Source organism: Onychomys torridus, chromosome 7 (genome assembly GCF_903995425.1).
Source record: "Onychomys torridus chromosome 7, mOncTor1.1, whole genome shotgun sequence".
In the NCBI taxonomy this organism is placed as follows: domain Eukaryota; kingdom Metazoa; phylum Chordata; class Mammalia; order Rodentia; family Cricetidae; genus Onychomys; species Onychomys torridus.
Window position 1 is genome coordinate 53,317,384 of NC_050449.1, and position 14,533 is coordinate 53,331,916.

Below are 14,533 nucleotides of genomic sequence, written 5' to 3' on the forward strand. Positions count from 1 at the left end.
GTTTCTTCAGATTATAAATAACAAAAGTGCTACTCGGGTCCCTGCTCTTTTGTGCTTTACTACCTACACTTATCACGCACTTGACAGAATATTTACAAGTGTGGTTGATTGCCAGATTTGTAAAAGAAATGTTCAATTTTTTTGTAAATTGTTTGGGTATAATTTCTCTCGGATTCTATCAATGTTGCCAGCTATGTACTAAAGATATTTCAGAAGGGAATAGTTTTTGAAGAACAACCAATCATACAAATTGTTTGAGGTGTTCCTAATTCTTTACTTTAATCTAGAGTTTTAATATGATATTAGCTCAGAATACTTTGATTAATAAAATAAACATTTTAGATATTTGAAAAGAATACTTGTTTTCCCTATTTGTTAACTGGGGAAAATCATTAATATTATTTGATATTTTAAAACATATTAAGATAGTTGGCAGCATTGTCTTTGATTCTCTTATTGGTTTGGGCTTACATAATGTCTTTTCTCCATTTTTTTGTTTTGTTTTGTTTTGCTTCTTAAGGACATGATGATACAACGCCATGTGCAATTTTGAAAAGTATGGATAGTTTTAGCTTTCTCCAACACCCAGTCCACCAGAGGAGCTTAGAGATTCTGCAGAGGTGCAAGGAAGAGAAGTACAGTAAGGCTGCACATCCTCATAAACCTTGTGTTGTCACATCCACTTGGAAATGGAAATCAAGAGCATTCATGAGGGTGGCATGCAGATTGCATAGGCAACATGACCTTCACAGTCCTTTCCTCAGACTCTAGTGCTTTCTCTTGAAATTGGTGATATACTTGTTTTTAAGGTGGGTGACTGTCCTGTTGGCTATGGTCACCACACTGTTATCTAGGTTGCAATCAATGAATGGGTTTCTATTTTTGTCCTTGAAATATCTGGTTCATATCATGAAAATGAACAGTACTTTTTTTCCTATTTGCTCTTTGAAAATTTTACTGAAATGTAATTAAAGTTAAATAGAAGAGAACAATTTGGTAAATCTTACATATATAGAAACTCATGAAATTATCACAGTAATCATAATATTCAACCTGCCCCAAAGTTTCCTCATGTCTGGCTAAATTTTGTACTTGCTTACACTTGAATCCTGCATCAGCAGTGTTATAATTGGGAATCTCTGGAGGATCCATTTAAGTTGGTTACAACCCTTGATTGAGACTTTCTATGTCTGATATAAGTCACCACATCAGTGTTTAGCATAAAGCATAACAGAATCAGAATACGTTTTTGTTTATTGTTTAAAATTGCTATAAAAGATGCACTTGGTCTCCATTTCTTCCTTTGCTCTTTGTTAGTCTGCATGAAAATAGGTTCTTTTGTCTAGTGTGTGATTACATTGGGCTTATTCCTAATGTGATAGTAAATGAGTTCTTCAGAAAACTAAATTATTTGTGTATAGTGGACCAAATTTACTAAATATCTGCTTTATTTATTTAATAAATTGTCACAGGTTTAGGTTACTACTTGTATTAGTTTTTAGTTGAAATTCCATAACAATTTTACTTAGTAAAATAATAACTAGAAGTGCTAAAAATAAATATGGTGAGTTCTTTTTTCCACTGTATTGGTATAAGAAAATGTATAATGTATTTTGAAAAAATTTGTAATTTTTTTCTTGTAGGAAGAGCAAAGGTAAGTAATTTTAAAAAGATGTCCTTAGAATTTATTCTTAATTATTGCTGTTATTTCTTTTTTTAAATTTATTTTATTTAATAGTTTTTTTCATTTATTTTATATATCACCACAGTTTCCCCTCCCTCCTCTCCTCCCATCTACTCCCCTCCCAATCCACTCCTCCTCTACCTCCATTCAGAAAGGGGCAGGTCTCCCATGAGCTTGAACATAGCATGGCACATCAAGTTGAGGTAGGACTGAGCTCCTTCCCCTGCATCAGTGCTGGGCAATGTAATCCAGCATGGAGAACAGATTCCCAAAAGCCAACTAAGCGCCAGGGAAAGGTCCTGTTCTCACTGCTAGGAGCCTTACAAGCAGACCAAGCTACACAATTGTCGCACACATAAAGGGCCTAGCCATGCTCTCTAACTGTTGGTCCAGAATCCATGAGCTCCCAGGTGGTCAAGTAGCTGTCTTTGTGGATTCTTATGTCATGATGTTGACCCCTCTTATTCCTTCCTACCTTTCTTCATGAGGACTCCCGGAGCTCCTCCCAGTGCTTAGCTTCGGATCTCTGCATCTGCTTCTATCAGTAACTGGATAAAGGCTCTCTGTTAACAACTAGGGTAGTCAACAATCTGATTATAGTAGATGACCAGTTCAGGCACCCTTTCCACTATTGTTAGGAGCCTAGCTGGGGTCATCCTTGTGGATTCCTGGGAGTTTCCCTGGCACCAGGTTTCTCCCTACCCCGAAGTGGTCCCCACTATCAAAATATCTTTTTCTTTACTCTCCCCCTCAGTCCCAGCCCCAACCCGCCTGCCGTACCAAGCCCTCCTAACCTGCTCCCTCAAGTTCCCATCCTCCTTCCTCCAGGTTTACCCAGGAGATCTCATCTGTTTCCTCTTTCCATGCATCCCTCCTTGGGCCCTCTTTGTTATCTGGACTCTGTAGGGCTGTGGATTGTAGGTTGCTTATTTATCCTGTACTTCACTCCTAATATCTACTTATGAGCAAGTACATACCATGTTTGTCTTTCTGGTTCTGGGTTACCTCACTCAGAATGATTTTTTTCTAGTTCCATCCATTTGCCTGCAAATTTCATGAGGTCATTGTTTTTATTTTTTATTTTTTACAGCTGAGTAATATTCAATTGTGTAAATGTATCACATGTTCCTTATCCATTCATTGGTTGCAGTCCAGTTTATTTGGTGTTCTGTAAGCTCCTTGTATCTTCATAGGCATTTCCTTCTTTAGATTGATAGTTTTCTTCTATGATTTTGTTGAATGCATTTTCTGTGCCTTTGAGTTGGTAGTCTTTCTTCTATCCCTATTATTCTTAGGTTTGGTCTTTTCATAGTGTCCCAGATTTCCTGGATATTTTGTGTTAAGAATTTTTTGGATTTAGCATTTTATTTGATGGATGAATCTATTTCATCTATCGTATCTTCAACGCCTGAGATTCTCTCTTCCATCTCTTGCATTCTGCTGGAGCTGCTTGCATGTATAGTTCCTATTTGCTTACCCAGATTTTCCATTTCCAGAATTCCCTCAGTTTGTGTTTTCTTTTTAACCTCTATTTCAGTTTTCAAGTCTTGAATTGTTTCCTTCACCTGTTTGATTGCTTTTTCCTTTTTTTTTTTTTTTTTTCCAAGACGGGGTTTCTCTGTGTAGTTTTGGTTTCTGTCCTGGAACTCGCTTTGTAGACCAGGCTGGCCTTGAACTCACAGAGATCCACCTGGCTCTGCCTCCCAAGTGCTGGGATTAAAGGCGTGTGCCACCACTGCCTGGCTTGATTGCTTTTTCTTGGTTTTCTTTAAGAGATTTATAGATTTCTTCCAATTTTTTGTTTGTCTTTTCCTCAATTTCTTTTTTTTTTTTTCTTGAGCTGAAGATCGAACCCAGGGCCTTGTGCTTGCTAGGCAAGCACTCTACCACTGAGCTAAATTCCCAACCCCTTCCTCAATTTCTTTAAGGGAATTTTTCATTTCCTCTTTAAAGGCCTCTATCATCTTTATATAGTCATTTTTAATGTTATTTTCTTCCTATTCTTCTACATTGGGATGTTCAAGTCTTGCAGTTACAGTAGAACATTTAGGTTCTGGTTGCTCTTGTTGTTGAATGTATTCTTGCACTGGCATCTAAAACTCTTCTTCCAATCAGTGCAGGCAGTGCCTGTGCCTCTGGGGATTGCTCTTCATCCGATTGGTGCAGAGGGTGTTAGTGCCTCCAGGGGCCACTCTTCATGCTATTGTGCTGGTGGTGTCTGTGTCTCAGAGAGCTGCTGAGGTAGTAGAGGATCGGTGGGTTTGGGGGCTTGTCACTAGACTTGTAGTTTACAGGGTCAGATGTTGGGTGGTGGTGGGAGCCCTGCCCACAGGAGCCTTATCTGTTGGTGAGCTGGTGGGGGTGAAGGGGCACAGGGTGTGCCTCCGGGCCTAGGGCCTAGAGACTGGGCTGTCCAGCTGTGAGAACAGTCACTCACCTCTTGGTCCAGTCGGTGCAGGCAGTGTCTGTGTCTCAGGGAGCCACTCTTAAATTCTTAGATTAAGAAAAAGTGCTCTAAAATAATGATTAATAATAATAATGAAGCTTCCACCTTAAGACTCTAGGAAAAAGAACATATTAGACCTTTAAAAAGGAAAAGCAAGCAAGTGATGTCTAGAGCTAAAAATTAGTGATACCGATAGTAAAGAAGTCTCTAATATGTCTATACTGTTGGCTTAGATGAGGCAGCATATTGTGAGATGAGAAGGTAGTAGAACAAATTACTTCAAGGCTGGGAAGCAAGGAGAAAAAGAGGTTGTCGGCCCAGAATCACTGTGTACATGTGATCCCATTAATGATCCCAATAACTGCCACCAGGGCCGACTACTTTAAAAATTTCCACCACCTCATGCTAAACCATTAGCCAGATTTCTAATGCATTGGCCTTAGGCAGACAGTCAAGATTCAAAACATGTTAACCATCAAGTTAACTATCTATAAAAGAAAAAGTATGTGATCATCTCAGTAGATGAAAAAAAAGTTTGCCAAAATTCTACACCCATTTCTTTTCAAACTTGGCAGCTAAGGAGTGGAAAACAGTGTCCCCAATTTATAAAAGGTTTGCATGAAAAAAATCTTAGAGCAGACTTTCTCTAAATACCTGAAACCAAGGTAAAGGTATTTTCATATAGCTATTTGGAATCAGGGTCCTAGACAGAGTAGTATGACAACAAGAGATACAAAAGAAATTTGAAAGGGATTAGTTAATGTGAGTATTGGTAGAGAAAGGTAAAAATGTAAAACATTGTCTTAGTACCAAAACATGAATTTAACTTTCTCATAGGATGCCTAATAAATATATAAAATTATAATATTTCTAACCCCAAATACTTGGAAAAAGAAGTTTATAAATCTTGAGGCAGCCAGTTCACTCCCACATTTTACAAGAGTGGGTCTGTATGACAAAAGTACACTGTAGGTATATCACTTCTGGTATTAGAATAGATTACTATTCCCATCTCTGGTGTGCCTTTGTTAGCTTTCAGATCCCTATCAGAGAAGCCACTGTCTGTGAGTGGCCCAATTCAGAGTCCCAGCAGAGCCCTTAGTCAATAGGTAATAAGGAACTGGACTTCCTCAGCAGCTTGTCTGGATAACCTGAGAGTGGATTTTCCTTCTTTTTTTTTTTTATTAAGCTGGGGACCGAACCCAGGGCCTTGTGCTTGCAAGGCAAGCACTCTACCACTAAGCTAAATCCCCAACCCGATTTTCCTTCTTTCTAGTCCCAGGATGACTGACTGCAGTCTTGCTTGGCAGCTTGAGTGAAACTTAATTAGAGACCCTGACTTAGAACTACCTAGATCAGCAAGTCCTAATTCTCTGTGTTTTTGAAATTGAAATAGATGGGCCTTGTAGCAGACTTACAATCTCATCTTCATATGGAGACTGGGACAGGAGGATTGTAAAAAGCCATCCTGAGTAGCTTAGAACTTTTCTCAAAAAGGTGGGTGGGGCGTGTGTGTTGCGGAGGCCTGGGAATTGTGGCAGTGGCTCTGTGGCAGGGCACTTGTGTAGCATACTCAAAGCCCTTGGTTCAATACATGGTATTGCAGAAAGGGAGAGAAATGAAAGGAAGAGACAGTGGAGGAAGGAAGGAAGGAAGAAAGGAAATCTGTGAACCAGATAAGTAGTCCAGAAATGTGTCTCTCTCTCTCTCTCTGTCTGTCTCTGTCTCTGTCTCTGTCTCTGTCTCTGTCTCTCTCTCTCTCTCTCTCTCTCTCTCTCTCTCTCTCTCTCTCTCTCTGTGTGTGTGTGTGTGTGTGTGTGTGTGTGTGTGTTTGATTTTCTACCAAGGTGCTGAGATAGTTTAATGGAGTATTCTCAATGAACCAATGACATAGAACAACTTGGTATCCATTTGACTTGAAATGAATCATGCTGATCTGAGGATCAAAGCCATTAAATTTGTAAGAAAACTTGAGGAAAATGAAAACAGGCAGAGATTTCTTAGGATGTATAAATAATAGGTAAAGGTAGAGGAAAGTGGTAAGTTAGAGTTCCCTAAATTGAAAACTTAATGCTTTCCAAATAATATTAAGAGAACAAAAACCATACCACAGCCTGGGAAACAGAATTTTTTTTTCTTTTTTGTTTTTCCAGACAGGGTTTCTTTGTATAGCTTTGGAGCCTGTCCTGGAACTCACTCTGTAGCCCAGGCTGGCCTCGAACTCACAGAGATCTGCCTGCCTCTGCCTCCCTGGGATTAAAGGCATGTGCCGTCACCGCCCGGCAGAAACAGCATTTTTAATAGTTCATAATTCTGATACCCTAATATATAGTACAAAGATGTATCCCTATAGATTAATTTGACAATCATTACTATCTTGAACATACATTTTCTAATCATGAGCATGGATATTATCCCATTGATTTGGCTCTTGATTTCTTTTAGTGGTGTTTTATAATTTTCAAGGTAGACATCTTGACTCTTTCTGTTAAGTTTATATTATTTTGATTTTATAAATGGAATTACTTATTTTTGATCATTTATTATGTTTGTACAAAAATAGAATTAATCTCTACTTATCAATTTCCTGTATTTTTGCTGAATGTATTTAACATTTTATTAGTTTCTTTAGGATTTTCTCTTTATGATTGTCATTTTTCATAAAGGTCTTCTGTAAAGATGCATATTTCTTCCTTTCCAGTGTATCTTAAATATTTATGTGTGTGTGTGTGTGTATAATAAAATTGACCTTGGATTTACAGAGCCTATAAGAAAATTTTGTTTTTAAATATTTATATCCATAAGGAAACATTCTTTGATCTTCAGTGTCTTTTTTTTTTATAAGATCAATAAATCACTGAAGTATATGTTACATATCAGCAGTATATTTGTTGCCAAAAAGTGATACAAAGTGGTCATGTTAGAAGTGTTTTGAGTCTATGTGAATTTTGTATTTAGTCTTCAGCCTATTTACTTGTATATTTCCTAATTTTAATGCTTAAATGAAATAAATAAGAATTTCCTATTGTATTTCCTATTTATGTTCATTTAATCAAGTTGTGGTTGTGATAGTTGCAAAACTTTTCTTAATTCCTGACATTTATCAAATGTTTAAAAACTAAGTTTATTAATTCTTGCTTGTCTCTAGAAATTTTCTTTTTCTTTTAGTATTTTGAAGGTGCACTCATTTCAAATTTTCTACTTTTTTTTTTTAGGTATAACCCGCAAAAACCCAAGAACACCTCTTTCTGATCTTCAGGGCATGAACACTTTAAATGAAAAAAATCAACAGTAAGTTTGGTATATGTTTACAAGGAAATATGAGATGAATAACAAACAGTCTTACTGGTAATTTTGGATATTGCTGTGCAGCCTGGCAGCCCTTCATCTTGTGGTTTTCCTGCCTCAGATTGAGTGTTGGGATTATAGGTGTGTGCTACCACACTTACTCAGATTTATGTTTTTGTATATTTGTGACAAATGTGTTAGGGCATGCTTGTGTGTATAAGGGTAAAATGAACATGTATCATAGCACATGTGTGGCATCAGTTCTTGCATTTTACTTTGTTTGAGGTGGCTGGGTCTCTTTGTTGTTCACTACTGTATGCATCAAGCTAGCTGGCTCACAAGCTTCTGGAGACTTTCCTGTCTCTGCCTTGTGTCTTAGCATAGGATATTGGGATTATAGACCTATGTTATAACATCCAGTTTTTACATTAGTTGTGGGTTTTATGCTCAGGTTCTTAGGCTTGTGCAAGTGCTTTACCCACTAATCTGTCTCCCCTGTCCTCAGACCGTTTTGTTTTTAAATTCATTTATTTATTTTGTGTTTGCTGGGGTGTGGGAATATGCATAGTATGTGTCTGAAAGTCAGAGAACAGCTTAGGGGACCAGGTTCTCTCCTTCACCCATGTGGGACACAGCTATCAAATGACATAATCAGGCTTGACAGTAAGTGCCTTAACCTGTTGAGCAAGCTTGCTGTCCTACCTTAGGATTTCTAGACTGTTTGCTTGTTGGTTTGTTTGAGATGTGTCTCATATAGTATAGCTTGGCCTAGAGCTTGCTATATAGCCAGGGAGGATCTTGAATTTCTGACCTTCTAACTCTTAAGTGTTGGGAATACAGACCTGAATCACCCCACACTAGTTTCTGATGGCTTTTACTAGTGTATCTGCCAAGATACCTTTTTCAGATTGTTTCTTTTCTTTTCTTTTCTTTTTGATTTTTTGAGACAGGATTTCTCTGTGTAGCTTTGTGCCTTTCCTGGATTTTGCTCTGTAGACCAGGCTGACCTCGAACTCAAGGAGATTCACCTGCCTCTGCCTCCTGAGTGCTGGGATTTAAAGGTGTGCGCTGCCGCCACCCTGCTAGATAGTTCCTTTTGACTTGTTTTTTCCTCTGAGTAGATCATGCATTCTGAGTATGTGCTTTTTGTGTGAGTGTGATTTTTCTCTTTTTTTTTTTTTTTTTGTTGTTGTTGTTAGGTAGCGGGCATTTGAATATTAGATTGTGGTAAATGGAAATCTGACCATTCTTCCTTCGCACATGTCATCTGTTCTTTGTTTGACTTGGTTTGTTTTCCTTTTGCTCTTTCTGTTTGCTTGTTTTTTCAACTATAGACTTTTTCTGTGCCCAAGATCTGTTTAAGGTATGTTAAGAACCTCTTAGCTATTTTATGATTCTTTTCTGTGGACACATGCAGTTATTTTCCAATTTTGTGCACATATGTAAGTTGTTATTATCTAGTTCTCCAAATCAGAAAAGGAGAAAGTTGAAGGCCAGGAGTAGAAAATGATTACCTTTTAAGTCCACTGAATTTACTCAAGTGGAGGGGAAGTGAATTTGCAACAATGTAGAAAATACAACAGTGATCATCATCTATTTGTATTTTTGCCTGAATGATTAAAGCATTTATCAGCATATAAATAACATATGGAGGAGAAAGTTATCTAGGCCCATGTTGGCTATGAACTGAGGCTACATAGCTGCTGCTGTTCTAAGAGATGAAATGACCAGACTTAGTTGAGATTTAGTAGAAAAAACTTTTCCTGGAAGTTATAAGCTATCAGTAGACCTCAGATTTCCAAAATAGAAATGTTTTCATTTATTTTTGCTTTCTAAATTTTCATTTATTCATGGTTGACTGTGGCCTCAAAAATACTAAATAGGAAATTCTGAAAAATAAAAATTTCCCAAATTTTAAATTATGTGCCATTTTTTTATCTTATGATGACATCATTTTTATGATGTTGAGTCTTACCAATATTCTATTTTATTATTAGTTAATATTGTTAATTCCTACTGTAGCTAATTTAGAAATGAAAGTTGGCATAGATATTTGTCGTAGTATTCTGTTGCTTTGAAGAAACACCATGACCACAGCAACTCTTATAAAAGAAAGCAATTAATTGGGGCTTGCTTACAGTTTCAGAGGTATAATCCCATTTTCATCATGGCAGGAAGCATGGTGGCAAGCAGGTAGACTTGTTGCTGAAGAAGTAGTTTTGAGTTCCATATCTGGATCTTCAGGGAGTAGGAAGAGAGAAAGCCCCTGGGCCTGGCTTGGGCTTTAGAAACCTCAAAGTGTACCCCCCGTCCCCACCCCCTAACACTTCTCCTACAAGGCCACACCTCCTAGTCCTTTTCAAGTAGTGCCACTCCCTGATGAACAAGCATCCAAATATATGCACCTATGAGGGCCATTCTTATTCAGACCACCACAGTACTTAAATGTATAAAGTAAGTACAGACTGTGGTGGATTTGGTTACTGCCATTTTCAGACCTTTCGGAGAAATGGAGAGATTACTATAGTGTTAATAGAGTATGTTTGACTAGTACAATTGTTGTTTCATATGGGAAAACACATATCTGGTGCTCCCTGTCTGCCACCAGATGGGTAATAATTCCTTCCCATAACTTTTCCCTGGTCAGTACCAGAGGTTGAATTTAGAGCCTTGTTCACGTGAGGCCAGTACTCAACACTGAGCACTATCTCCAGTCTTTTTACTTTGTTTTAGTCAGGATCACACTAAATTGCTCCAGCTGATCTTCACCTCATGCAGTAGCCCAGTCAGGCTTTGAACTTGTGATCCTCCTGCCTCAGTCTCTTACGTAACTGAAATATAGAGGCCTTTGTTGTGAGGTCTGGCATCATCATGATACTTCATGAGCTGATAGACTTGAATTAAATACTTTTAACTTTTTAAATTGTTGCTTATTTAGGCTTCTTCACTTTATACCATTGTTCATATTTTCTTCTTGTCTTTTCTCTTTTATTTTGTTTGAGACTGGAACTTGTTATGTAATTCTGGCTAGTCTGGAACTTGCTATGTAATTCTGGCTAGTCTGGAACTTGCTATGTAATTCTGGCTAGTCTGGAACTTGCTATGTAATTCTGGCTAGTCTGGAACTTGCTATGTAGTCCAGACTGGCCTTGAATTCAGGTAATACTCCTGCCTAAGCTTTCCAAATACTATGATTTATAGACGTGTACAGCTATATTTGGCTTTTGACTGGAAGTTTTATGGTTAAATTTTTACACACATAATTAAAAAAATGCCAGACAGAAGAAGATAGTATTCATTCCACAAACTGTTGGTCATGTGCTTTGTTGTTTACTCTTTCAGGTGCAGTTTTCTGGTTCTTAGCTTTTTCTGTGATAATCCCAGTCTTGCATGTGCTCATGCTTCAGACAGTCTTTACTAAAGCATTTGGCCTCCTTTGATCTTCTGTTTTATTTGATTTCCGTTTCTTTTTGGTTTTGTTCATCTCCCCCCCCCCCCCCCCGCTCATTTCTTAACCTCTAAGTCTGCTGTTACTGGTTTAAATATATTTTAGAGTGATCTATAATTTCTCTCATACAATGTACATTTGTTACATCATCAAACCTTGTCAACTTGGCCTTCAAATGATATTTGGGAATTTTTATCATAACTTCTTATATCATCCCATCAGTTCAAGCTGTCATTATATTTTGCATGGATTATTCTAAATCAAGTTTTGTCCTCAGCCTCCAAAGCTGTACATATACAGTAGCAGATGATTGTTTTTATAAATAAAATGAATCATGTTAATGTTTTATTTAAAATCTTGATGATTTTCTCTCATCCCTCATTCCAGTAAAAGCCAAAATCCTTGGGCTGCCTAAAAAGGCACATTATATCATGGTCTGGTCTCATTCTCACTGTATCTCAGACTCAGCAATAACATGCTCATTTCAGAGATTTTGTGTTTGTTTTCTCTAACCAGATAATTACTTCATTTTCTTCATTTCCTTCTATTTGCTATTTAATTAATTTAAACTATTATTTGTCAAATGACAGTCTTCCTATATAACACAGAGGTTGTCTTTGAGCTTCTCAGTGTAACTGTGCCTGACTGTAATTCTTAACCTCCTGCTTCACTTTTCCCAGTTTTGGGGTTACATACCAGTATGTAGTACCACACTCGACATCTTTATTTAATCTGAGCCTTATTCATGAGACAGTCCTTAACTACTCTATTTTAAAAGCTTATCATATTTATTTTGTTTAGTAGTTTTTCTCCTTCACCTGGTTATTTGATCTAGAGGATGTTTTCCTATATGGTTATTAGTCTCCTCATACTTATTTTTTTTTAAAGGTTTATTTATTTATTATGTATATACTGTTCTGTGTGCAGGCCAGGAGAGGGCACCAGATTGAATTACAGATGGTTGTGATCCACCATGTGGTTGCTGGGAATTGAACTCAGGACCTCTGGAAGAGCAGTCAGTGCTCTTAACCTCTGAGCCATCTCTCCAGCCCTTCCTCATACTTATAAACCATATGATGGTAAAGATTTTAGTTCAGTTATTTAATGTTGTATGTGCAGGATAGAAAAATTGACATGTAGTTGGTACCAAGTAGTTACCTTAAACTAGTGAATGAATATATTCTCCGTATTCATGTATGTTACTAATGTACTTAATTTCAAAAGTTTTTCAAGTTTGTTTTCTTAGTATTATTTATAAGGTTCTTTCCTTTCTCTTAAGAGTATTACTTATAGCCCCTCCCCTTATGCTTAAACAGTTTTCTTTCAAGGTTTTGTGTGTTTGTTTTTGTTTTTGTGTTCTGATTTATTTTTATACTATGGGCTTTCCTTGGATGTCTAGTGGAGTATTGATCAACTATTCATGTTTAGGATTTAAGCAGTATCTGTTTGGATATGTGAAATCATTTCCTGAAATATCAGTGTGTTTCACTTTCAGTTGGCTAAATTCTCCCCCACAATTTATGCCTACTGAGTACTTGGATTATATAATCTCAGTTGTTCCTATTCTTGGAGAAGTTGGATGAAAAGTCTGAGTACCTCTATTTTCAATATTATCCTTAATTTGTGTGGAATATTATGGTCCTCACCTATGTATACTGTTGTTCAAATTAGAGACTTTCTCTTTCACCTCTTGTCCACATAAAGAAAGAACAATGAAAGGCTGAGAAATGTGACACCCATATTGCAAAGATACATCACTATTGTTCTTATGCTCTTTGTTCTTAAGTGTTAATTCCATTAAAATACTATTAATATTTTTATGGGCTTCTGAAGAGATTTAAATCTACTATCTTTACCTGGAAAGCCCTTCATTAAATATTGTGCTATAATCACTGATAATTGTATGTTCATTCCTATGCCACTAGTGCTGATAATAGTGTTCAATCTGTAGCAAGAGCTTAATATTTTTGATTGATGTGTCAGTAGCATGTGTGTTTATGAATAAGATGTCTCAGGAAGAAATTAGATATTACATCGAATCATATGACATGTTAGTATTATAAATCCCATTGGGAGCTTTTGAAAGTTCTAAAATAAAGACATCATAGATTCTATTATGTATTAAAATATATAACTTATGTATAATAATCTGTTAATGATGTCACCTATATGATGTATTCATCTACCTATACATTTGTATAGAATCCACTAATTTTTTTTCTGAGTGACAGAGAGGTCCCACTTGATTGCTTGTCATTGTAATAAAACCGTTTTATGCTGCTTAGCATTGAAATCTTTTAATGTTCCATATCTATAATATAATATATTTTATATTCATATAATAATATAGAGGTAATTAAGCAAATTATACTAATTTTTTTTCCCACAGTGATACATATGATATTGCCTGGAATGTCAGAAGTGGCATTCGCCAAAGCAGACTACCAACTAGCAACACTTCCTTGCTTGATAAAGATGGGATATTTGCTAATTCAGCAAGCAGCAAACTCCTGGAAAGAGCTCATGGAATTCTCACGTCAGTACTGATTAGTAATAGACTTCTTAAAGGAGTATTTTAGTAAATTTTCTTACTGACAAATAATGAAAGATGAAGTATTATTTTCATGGATATAATTTTGGTTGAAAAAGATTGAGGGGTTTGGAATTTAACTTAGTGGTAGAGCACTTGCCTAGTAAGCGCAAGGCTCCGGGTTTGATTCTCAGCTCCAAAAAAAAAGAAAAAGAAAAAGAAAACGAAAAAGATTGAAATGTACTTAATTTTAAAAACTGAGTCTAAGGCATTATAGATAACATTGCTTTATTTTCTGTGTCGGTTTTCCCTGTTCACTAACATAACCCCTAAAAGGTTAAATGTATTAATTACACAGAATGATTATTTTATTTTCATCTAGAGAAAAAAAATATCTCTTTTTAGTGTTCCCTGTCATTGCTACGATTATTGTTCTTTTGATCTAGCACTTGGACAGGGAAATCTCATGCATATGATGAATGATAGCATGTGTAGTGTCATACAAAACTTATCTTTCATTACCTGATGAAGGAACTGGTTTGGACATGGAGATAACCATGCATGATGTTCCTTTAAACTAAAGCATTAATCTATTTCAGGCATTTCCCAAGCATTTATTTTTTCATGTATCATAAACTAGATGTCTGCCTGAATTGGAGTCCTGAATCGCTATTGAAGTAATTGCTTAATAGTGTCAATATACTTAATTTGTGTAAGTCTTGCTGTACTCTGGAAGTGTATACTGACTCACTTAATTCTCTCAACGATGCTAAGAAACAGATGGTCTTTACCATCTTCATTTTATAGTCTATCATAGTAAAACTAAGGTTTAGAGAAGTTATACTTTGGTAGATGGAAAACTTTAGATTCCTGATAGGCCTTTTAACTTCTCAGCCAATGTTCTAAGCATTGAGCTGTATTTACTCATTTTCTGAAGTCATAAAGAAGTTAATCATTGCTGGGCAGTGCCGTGCACACCTAATAATCCTAGCACTCAGGGGGCAGAGCCAGGCGGATCTCTGTGATTTAAAGGCCTGCCTTGTTTACAGAGCGAGATCCAGGACAGGTACCAAAACTACACAGAGAAATCCTGTCTCGAAAAACCGAAGGGGGTTAAAAAAAAAAAAAAAGTTAATT

The 14,533-nt window shown here is 36.6% G+C and overlaps 1 protein-coding gene across 8 annotated transcripts in view; it reads left to right on the forward strand.

Moving 5' to 3' along the window:
• Myo9a (myosin IXA) overlaps positions 1-14,533 on the forward strand; it is a 218,134-nt gene that overhangs the window by 122,893 nt on the left and 80,708 nt on the right. For all 8 annotated transcript variants that reach the window (XM_036191772.1, XM_036191771.1, XM_036191773.1 and 5 more), the window contains 3 exons: positions 521-640; positions 7,346-7,421; positions 13,256-13,402. In XM_036191772.1, the coding sequence (XP_036047665.1) occupies positions 521-640; positions 7,346-7,421; positions 13,256-13,402 (343 nt within the window). The remainder of the gene's footprint in view (positions 1-520; positions 641-7,345; positions 7,422-13,255; positions 13,403-14,533) is intronic.